Genomic DNA, 10,096 nt, shown 5'->3' on the forward strand with positions numbered 1-10,096 from the left:
ATATGTTTTCTGCAGTGAGCTTCACCATCAGTGATCTCAGTTACCAGAGGAAGATTCTTCTATGGGGCACCTATAGCAAACACAGGTACATCACAGAAGCCCGCTGTGTTCTGCATGAAAGGCCTTTTTGGGGGCAACACAGATCAGACGTGTATGGCAGTAATTACCCCAGTTTCTGGCTGGCACGCTGCGGTCATTTAGAAGTTTAATCGGTCATGGACAAATAAACAGAGTTTGCTCTCTGAATGTAACTCACCAACCTTACAGTTCTGCATATTAAAGACTACCCGGTGTCCCATTAAGATACCTTTCACTTTATTTCACTTTATTTATCCATACAATGTCAGTTTCATTCATAAAAGCATTTCAATATTTTTCTAAAGGGCTGCATACGCCACATTCCATTAAATAAATACAAAAAAGTAATAGCAAAGAAGAGACATCTGTATATCTATATTGAATAACATTATATAACATGATTAATATTTTACAATTGAATAGCTATGAACTATGAAATGAAAATGTAAGAACTTTATCACATCAAGTATATCCTTTTTAAGCAAAACATAGATTAATATAAAAGTACATAATTCCCAATCACTCTTATTCATTTAATAATTGCAGTTTTCCTAGATACACATAACTTATTTAAATGGTATAAACGCAAGTTAACTACAGCCATATAGTAGGAATAGTTTCAACATAGTAGCGTGCCCTCAGGCCTCTTATCACTATAGGTAGCCATGAGCTCATTTCTTGTTAGCCAGTTACGGCTCCCCGCACAGTGGATACTGCTCTCTGTAGGCACAAGGTAATTATCTGCAGGCACGCAAAGCACTAGCAGGCTAGCTCGGCCCCCAACAGTGTGTGAGAGGCACTCACACTTCCGCTTCATTTTCTCTGCGTTTTGCCCATCTTTGCTCCATATGAAAACCCCATCAGTCATGCTTTTCTTTTTAAACATTTGCACTCTGCATTCCAGTGTATATATCTTTGATTTAGGAAATATATTCTGAGTGAATCACAAGCTTTATTGTATGTTTAACAGTGAGTAAGACAGGGCTTCTTATGAGTCACCCGCCTAAATGATTTCCAGGAGATTACTCCATGTCCTGTGACAGTGCTTGACTCATTTTCTTAAAGGAAGGTAATCCAGATTAGCTGGGAAGTCAGGGATACAAAAAATTAAAATGCCAATTTACCAGAACCCCATTCGACAGAGGCTCTGCTTGACTATACAAAATAAAATGCTGCCCTCTTGTGTCAAAATAAGCTCAGGCCCAAAACACTTTCTGTCCCCACTTGAAAAGCATATGTGTTATCAATGAGGAGGCTTAACAACTGTGTTTGATGTAGCTGTGCTTCTCATGGTGTTTGTTGAAGACATGGAGCTTCTGTCTTCTCCAACAATCTTACTGGATCTGAAATAGTAGATGGCAAGGAAGAAACCTGCAAAAACAAACGTAGAGGGGTTACAATCATTGGAAATGTGTACTTGCAGAACGCTTGTAGTTCAAATGGCTTTGTGATATTTAGGAGTCTACCTTGAAAGGAGTTGAGGATGGTGAAGATATAGTAGGAGGGCGTGAGCATAGGTCCGTAGCTGAAGAAAGCAAAAGCCCAGGTGATGCCAAACAGGAGGAACAGGCCTAGGATGGAGAAGAAGTTGGTCCTGAAGGAGCTGCTGTCCTTGAGTTTCTTCTCTGCCGGTTTAAGAAGAACAATCTGCCGCAGAGTAGCGATGAACATGACAAAGGTGAAGATGAACACTACAGCGTAGTACCCAATGTTCACCACCTGGTGGATCACAGCATTTGGGATCCAGCACCTGTAAGTCAGGAGAAATGATGCACTAGTGAGTGAACCAAATCTCTCTTTCTGAATAAGAAATGATCCTTGGCTGTCAGTAAGAGCTCCTTACATTTTTGCTGTATTCCCATCATCGGTGTAAATGGCGATGAAATCGTATTGACTTGAGGCGACAAGAGCTAACACCACTACAGCTGGGGTGACTGAAGAGAAAGTGTACATAGTGTTATTATGTTAAAGGAATACTTCACCCACAACATGATGATATTACTTTGAATTTTTGAAGAAAACCTTTTTTTTCAACAGTGTTCCAAGAATCCAAAAACAGAACAAAGTCTTAATGGATTTAAGTAAACGGGCCCGTCTTTAACAACAGCAATATACTATATCAAAACATTGGTTTAAAACCTTTAACTGAAGTGCATAATCCATCTCTAATTTATCCGGTTTTATGCTCACTTCTTTACAAACATATGCATTTTCACTAAAACCTTATAGGTTAAACACTTCCGTACAAACAGGAAGTGTACAACAACTCCAATTGCGCAGGAGTGCTACTTTTCCAAGTGTGTTGCATATTTCTTTCGACTTTTCTCTGTGTATTTATTGTATAGGCGAGCCAGAGAATAGCAGGCAACATTGGGTAAGTAATTGGTATTTAAATAGTTATATTGTGGGTGAGATATTCCTTTAAGCACATATAATTGTTATGCCTGGTTCGGTGTTCTTACCCCATCCCGCGGCGCATATCTTCCTGATGTAATGTTTGACGTCAGTGGGAAGCTTCCACAGAATGAAGTATAGGTGAAGAGCTTGCATGAAAAACCAGGTAAAGGTGGCCAACATAGCGTAGTGCATAACTGCTGCGATTGTTATGCATGCGGCAAAGTTTCCCATTCCTGCAATACTCTCATTTACCAGGAAGGACAAGTTCAGGGTGATCAAAGCGACAAAGAGGTTTATGAGAATCTGTGTGGTTTGGCTTGCTTTCCCTTTCCTGTGGAAGGAGGAAATTATATGTCAGGAAAAGCCTTTAATATAATGATGAAACATGTAAAATTCCCCTGTGGTTCTTTACCTGATTAGACAATGCATGAAGAGAGCGAGTGTCAAGAAAACTATGGACAGGCCACAGCCGATTGTAGTGATGGTGGTCAGAGACTTAAAATCTGTAGAGCTCATGTTCGTAGGTGCAGGTGACTGATTCAGAGAAAGACGTGTTACGTTTTTGTGAAATAATGGAAATGGAATTACTTATATACGTTAATTTACCATTAGTATTGCGAAGAAGGTTAGATGAGAGCACTGGCACACGATGGTGCCATTCATCTCCTTTGTCTTACAGCCATCTGAGATCCAGTTAGCTTCTCCTACAAAAAGGCAAAAGAAGCAACTGTACTTAAAGTCGTGTGACAGAAACGTGTCATTTGGAACATTTTTAAGTAGCAAAAAAATATTTTTGCTTTACCTTTTCCATCCCATGACCTACAAGTTCCAATTCTTCCAGTCTGTATTCAAATACAAAAATAAACATCAGTAAAGTCATTCTTTTATTACGTACTGATTAATTTATTAGTGGCTCAATCATCTTTTTTTTTTACCATGTTCACACCAGTGTACTGAATGTCTATGCTGTGTGAGAGATTGGATATTTCTGTTCCCATTTCAATTCCCAGCCCCTCATTGTTGAGATAAAAGCTGTTGGGGTTGTCCTGTTGGAAATAGCAATCATAGTCATGACAGGCAAAGAAAAAAACATGTTCTGGTTTAAATGGAGTGGTGGAGAAGGTATTTTGATTCTTTACGTAAGTAAAAGTACTGAAACCACACTGTAAAAACACTCAATTTCAAGTGAAAGTATACTGCATCAAGAGTCGTACTTAAGCAGAAGTATACGATTAGGAAAATGTACTTAAAGTATTAGGAGAATAAATACTCAGAAAATAGCAAAGCATCAATTGTTTAAATTCAAGAAGCTGGAACCGTGACTGATTTTAGAACAAAGAGCAAGCAAACCAATTTTCTGTTAACCAACTCGTGGTTTTAGCTGCTTGAATATAATGTTTGACATAAAAATCTGAATTTATAAAGTAACTTGTAAATATTATATAGTTATTTGTAAAAGTAAAAAATAGCTTCCAAAATGTAGTACAGTAGAAGTATAAAGTAGTATAAAATGAAAGTACGTCAAATGTGTACTTAAGTACAATACTTGAGCAAGTGTACTTGGTTACTTTCCACCACTGTTTAAATGTAATTATGTTATCATTATGTGTATATCAGAGTTTTCAGAAATGTTTGCTAAATGAAAGTCATTTTTGATGATTTTTACCTTAAACATTCCTGGAAACAGTAGAACCGCGACAAAAGGAGAATTTCCTTTCACTGCCATGGCACTCGCCTCTGCAGGGATTTGCATGGACCGAGAGAAGCCTTTCCCCGAATTGTTGTTATTCTTAAGCATCTACAGAAAACACAAATGTTTTACCACTTCTTGGTTATCATAAAACAAGATTGTTTACAAAGTTGTGTTTGACTCTCTTATCGTGACAAACAGCATACGTGCATATCTCCACTTGCTGAAACGCCAAAGTTGAGTTCGGTGTGGTTTTCTTTGGGTAGCCTGGCGATCACTCCGCTAATGTTGCCCACTCGGATGGATGCTATGCTGGAGTTGCCCATGGTATCCACCAGGGAGGAGAGATTATTCATGACTTTTCTGGAATGAAAAAAACACACAGGTTATTTCTTCTTGCTAGCAAACTCTGATCACCATCACAACTTCTAGCACACCAAAATGTAGAAGTTGTTGCCATCAATACTTTCAATACTTACGCTGCAGTTTCCGGGCTGTTGTTTGGAGGGGCAGGCTGAATAATAGAAGTGTCTGGCTGGATAATAGAATCGTCTTGATTGTCATTAGAACCGCTTGGGTTACATAACTTACATAAATAGGTTATATTTTTATCAATCACTGTGATCTTGTACTCGTCTGTTTCTGCTGCATCTGCATATCAAAACACACACAAGTTCATTCTCAAAACAGGAACATCCGATTTTCACTACCATCTCTCAGTTTAGTACTTTAGATTTTAAATAATGAAGAACAAAAATAACAATACCTTTGCAATCGTTTTCATCACATGGTGGCACATTTCCAGAGAAGTTTTGTTTGCTCAAATTAATATTTTGGACCCCTTAAACATATTAAAACAATACATTTGTATACACGTGCCTTGTAAAGAGTGCTGAATTGAAAGTAATAGCTGTGGTAATATGTGCTTTTACCTGTTTTCAAGCACCTGTGAATGTCTAAAAGGAAACATGCAACAGAAGAAAGCTTGTTAAGAGAAGAAACATCCATTGTGGGACTTTTATTAAAGAACGTGTTGACCAACAGGGGGCAACCTCTTACTGTATTTGTGTGCACATACTCTATGACAGGGGTGCCCAACCTTTTTTGAACCGAGAGCTACTTTTAAATTTGCCAGTCTGCCGAGATCTACCAGTCCAAATAGAGAGGCGTAGCCATTACTGACAGCCTGCTACCAGATAAATACACACTTCTTCTTGTATAAATCTGACCTTTGTACGATTAATACTCCATAAAATACTGCAGATCCTTTATTTTACCTCTTTCTAATCTACACACATACAAGTATTTAACTGAAGTTACACAACAGTGTTGTTGATACAGAGTTGGAGTTTATTCACACGTCACTACAGTGGGTAATGTTTTCAAGAAACATTGAACAGTGCTGCCACATATGACACAGGAACAAAATAAAAGACTCTGAACCCTTTCTTTGTCCTTATATAAAATTAGTGTTGCTACAAAAGTATAAATTAGGCTTACTAATAAGACAACTCAGATCTGAATCTACACAGGAATCTGCTGCCAAAGTACAATAAAAAAGACTAAATTAATAGAATCAAACCCTTTTTTTGTTGCATTTTAGTAGAGTATAAAAATAAATGCATTTAAAATAGGATGCAAGCAACACTAGTTTCTTAACCTGAATTGATAGATTATAATCAATTTAAGTTTGCATTATTATACCATTTTGTACAATAATTATAATGAATAAGTTCAAACAAACTCAAACTTACAGCTGATTAATAACGGTATCTAACTTGAGTTTTTATCATATCAAAAACCTGTTGAAATGCTACTGTTATTTTTATTACGCATCGGCAGCCTCCAGGAAAGCTTCTTTCACAACTTCGCCATCTTTGAAAGACTTCATGTGTTTCGCAAGAACGTGACTGACACGATAAGATGCTATGGTAGCAGCCTTGCTCTTGTTGTTGGGCCTGGTGAAAATGGACTGCTGTGCATTTAGCTGTCCTTTCAGGCCCCTCCCCTTTTGGAGCGTAGGGCAGAATTAGGAAGGAATTCCGTCTCGTAGCGTTTGTGCACTGTTTTGAAATGCCGCTCCTAAATTACCCTTCTTCGATAAAGCCACGCTCGCATTGCAGATGAGACAGATGGACTTTGAATTGGAATAGATACAAACATAATCATCCTCCCACTCGGAGTGAGAATTATATATGTTTTGCTTGTGTGCGGACTGTCACTCCTGTTGACACGGACAACATTAGCGAACTAGTGCACTGCCCACCAGCCGCGCCCCGACACAGTCACGCCGGCCAATCACAAAGCTTTGATGCGTTCAAGTGCATTATTCTGGCACAGGAAGATTATGTTATAGGACATTAACGATAAAACAGAATATTGTTGTTCTATTTTTAGACACATCTCGCGATCGACTGGGAATCTCCCCGCGATCGACCGGTCGATCGCGATCGACTGGTTGGGCACCCCTGCTCTATGACATAGACTATATGTAATGTTTAACAAAGGCACTTTCTGTATGTGCAGCATTTACTTAAAAATAATGCCAGATGCTACTTTTTATATTACACAAGTATCTCTTGATTATACAATGAAGAGTAAGGTAGAGAGGCTAAATAATTCACATACTGTAGGAAGGAGGTTTTCAGAAATACCTAAATATGTGTTGTTGGTCCTCGATGGCATACATGCATAGTTAGAATCTGGTACAGTTATCACAACAATATTTTGGTTGGAAAGAATGTCTTTATTCAGAACCAGGCTGTAGTTTTCTCCTGTGCCAGTTATGGTAACGTTGCAGTTGAAGTCGTCTGGAACACAACAATCTAAAAACACACACATGTTTACAGAATGACCAAGAGAAACAGTGGTTTTGTACAGTGGACTCAAGTCAGGCTGAAAGTAAGGGAAATGTACCTGTATCCACTCGGTGCATTCGGAAACATAATTTAGTTCCATTGAGCTCAACAACCCCTGAAACATATTGTGAAACCACATTTTACTTTAAGTTTCTTTAACCCCTTTAGTTGCAAACATTTATATTTCAACAATGCCATGCTTACCAAGTGGGAATCGTTCGTGTCCCGTTTTGAAACTAACAAACAGGGTATTTTGGAGACTGCAAGATTCTTTATTGTTTGTAAAAAAAAATACAATATGACAAATATGATAAACATTAATCCATACAACAGATGATCAAAAGTGTCCAGAAATATATACAAAACAATTCAGTTAACTTTCATTAAACGTACTCACTTGGGCTGACGCTGTTCTTGATGTATAACCCATAGAACAGGACTGCTACAAACATCCAGCAGAGCTTAACATCCAGTGGTAACATCCTGAGGAGTAATAAAGTATATTATTATGGATTATGTTATCCGAACATTACCTTAAGATATCCTAAATGCACGTCAGAGTAACTTCCATGACCTGAGTGAGGCTGTTTCCTGCATTGCCACTACATTACATGTACCTGAACCTTATAGCACTGTTGTTCTTCCTCTTGATTTACCTTGCAAATACTGTACAGGGCGGGTTGAAAACGTGTCTGTTCTTTTCAGTAAACAGCTGGCAGCCTGCCACATTTAGCTGTGGGCTGAAATTAAACAAAGTCACTGTTGGTTGATGAAACCACCAGCAGCACATTTGCCTAATGTTTTTCCCGTGTAACGATCTATTACTTCGCCATTACATGTGGAGGAGCTGATGAAGGAGACTCATCTATTTGAGTTCAGGACTACAACTACTAAATAACACTAAATAAATACAATGTTATAAGGGCAGTAGTGGAAGAAGTACTCAGATGCCATTTAAAAGATGCTCTGTTATAGTAAAAGCCTTGCATTCATTCTTACTTAATTAAAGTCAATTCAAATATACTTAAAGTAACAAAGGTAAAAGTACTCGTTATGGTCCATTTCAGAATCAAATATATTAATCGACTAGATTAGGAGTGTTGATGCATTCATATTTTTTTTTTTCAAATTTCAATGACTTGGTATGGATTCTTGATATCTTCAACTAAAATGAAAATGTTAATTGATTTATCATTTATTTTATCTCATAATGTGAATCTATAAATTGACCAGTAACTAAAGCTGCCAAATTGTGAATTAATCTATAATATACCTAAAATACTCAGGTGAAGTACAGGTACCTTAAATGTACAGTACTTGAGTAAATGTACTTTATTACATTCCACCAGCTGCTTTAAATGCTGGTTAACTAAACATAAAGACTGGAAACAGCAACACTGGTTCTGTCTAGAAGTAAATGATCTTGTTTCAAACTCATGTAAAGACGCCTTATCTGGTTCAACCAATAATACAAGACCAATAGTTGTTGGCAATAAACATCATAAATGAAGGGCCCTGCCAACAGAGCAACATTAGATATACTTGACACAAAAAGAAAGAGGAAGTCAAATAGTTCCAATGTGAGTGATTCGATTGGTACAAGTGAAATTAAAGAATAAGTAAACAATATAAGATAAGATAAGATAAGAGGTACATTATTGATCCCAAATTGGGAAATGTTTGTGTCGCAGCACCATAACAAACAAATCAAGGAATTTCACATAAGTAGAAATTAAAGAGTAGAAATAAACAATACTTGAAATTAAACATCTCAAAATAGAATTTAAAACAGCATTAAAAAGTAGGAAAAGAAACAGTAGACTGTGAAGGTACAACATCTATAAACTCTGACAATAAAACCCTATAAGTGCTTCAGACAGAATATAAAGCAGGATATTATTTACATTAGGTGTGTTGAATTCAATATAAATGTGAAATGTACAGTGTGTCGAGTTATCCAAAGAGAAGCTATCAGTGAGTTCTCTGCCAGCCAGAGGTGATTTGTTGTACAGAGTTATTGCAGTAGGACAAATTGTGTTTGATGTCTACCTGAAACGTAATGGAAAAGTTGCATGCAGTTAAAAGAAAAACTCGTATACTGTAGCCTCATATGCAAATGGCATAAACAAATGACTCTCACAGCCGGCCAGGCGTACCCAGCAAGGAGATTAGATAGGGATTTGATAACATAAATGTTTGCATGTTGTGATGATAGGAAGTGGGAGGATTTTTCCACAACAACAGTGCCTCATTTGTGTTCTTGGTTTATCGGGTAAATAACCTGAGCAGGGCCAGGAGGAATGAGGTGCATTTTTATTTCGGAAAATGTGTTGATGCTGCCCCCTGGTGAAATATGGGATACTAATACTCCTGGTATGTTTCTTGACACCATTCAGCACAGTATTTAATACAACTAGCTCTTTTTATTTTGGACAATCTCTGGCTCAATAGCCATGAACAAACAGCACTAATATAGATTCAACAAAAAACTGGACTCTAAATTGAAGGATGACAGAGCCTTTCGGGGAACAACTGGAGCTGCTCTGTGGTTGTTAACAGGTTGATAATGCCATTACAGTCAGCCTGCTAGCCTGCTGAGGCAATTACAGCCCCATCAGCTGCACTAAACACATTTAAGACCCAATGGCCGTCTGGATGGACCTGCTTGGATTTATTGATGGAGTTTTTATTGACAGTTTGGAGTTAACACAAGGTATTGAACCATGTGGTCAGTCTGGTGATGTCATTGTTATCCTCATTAATGGCTTTTGTTGGTTGTTATCGCTGCATAATGTGGGAATGTGAGAAAACAAACGTCTCTCTCCATTAAACAGTCATTAGCTTAGTTTGTCATGTGAAAGCAACTTGAACAGCCATTAGTGATGCTTGGTGTTAAGGGATTTGTGTTTTGCTTAGAGATGCACCGGTTATCAGCTCGATACCGACTCAAACAGCTGGATCGGGTACCGTATGCCATTCATTTCATTGTAAAAATGCAGTCCTATTATTTATGAATCTTTTTGTTATTTTCTTTAAAAGAAAATCAGTTGAATGAAATGTCAAAATTAGTAAA

General features: G+C 37.6%; 1 protein-coding gene across 1 annotated transcript; it reads right to left on the bottom strand.

The window, feature by feature from the left end:
* Nucleotides 1-298: 298 nt before the first annotated feature.
* Nucleotides 299-7,635, bottom strand: LOC117550073 (adhesion G-protein coupled receptor G5). Its single transcript, XM_034222370.1, has 17 exons — nt 7,421-7,635; nt 7,228-7,293; nt 7,082-7,138; nt 6,820-6,990; nt 5,098-5,121; nt 4,932-5,006; nt 4,645-4,816; nt 4,372-4,528; nt 4,142-4,273; nt 3,411-3,521; nt 3,278-3,317; nt 3,082-3,179; nt 2,888-3,009; nt 2,541-2,806; nt 1,922-2,012; nt 1,545-1,828; nt 299-1,449 (listed from the first exon to the last, which is right to left on the bottom strand). The coding sequence occupies exons 1-17, from the start codon at nt 7,503-7,505 to the stop codon at nt 1,322-1,324; spliced, it is 2,079 nt and encodes a 692-aa protein (XP_034078261.1). The 5' UTR covers nt 7,506-7,635; the 3' UTR covers nt 299-1,321.
* Nucleotides 7,636-10,096: the final 2,461 nt, after the last annotated feature.

This window comes from Gymnodraco acuticeps, unplaced genomic scaffold (assembly GCF_902827175.1).
Source record: "Gymnodraco acuticeps unplaced genomic scaffold, fGymAcu1.1, whole genome shotgun sequence".
Classification (NCBI taxonomy): domain Eukaryota; kingdom Metazoa; phylum Chordata; class Actinopteri; order Perciformes; family Bathydraconidae; genus Gymnodraco; species Gymnodraco acuticeps.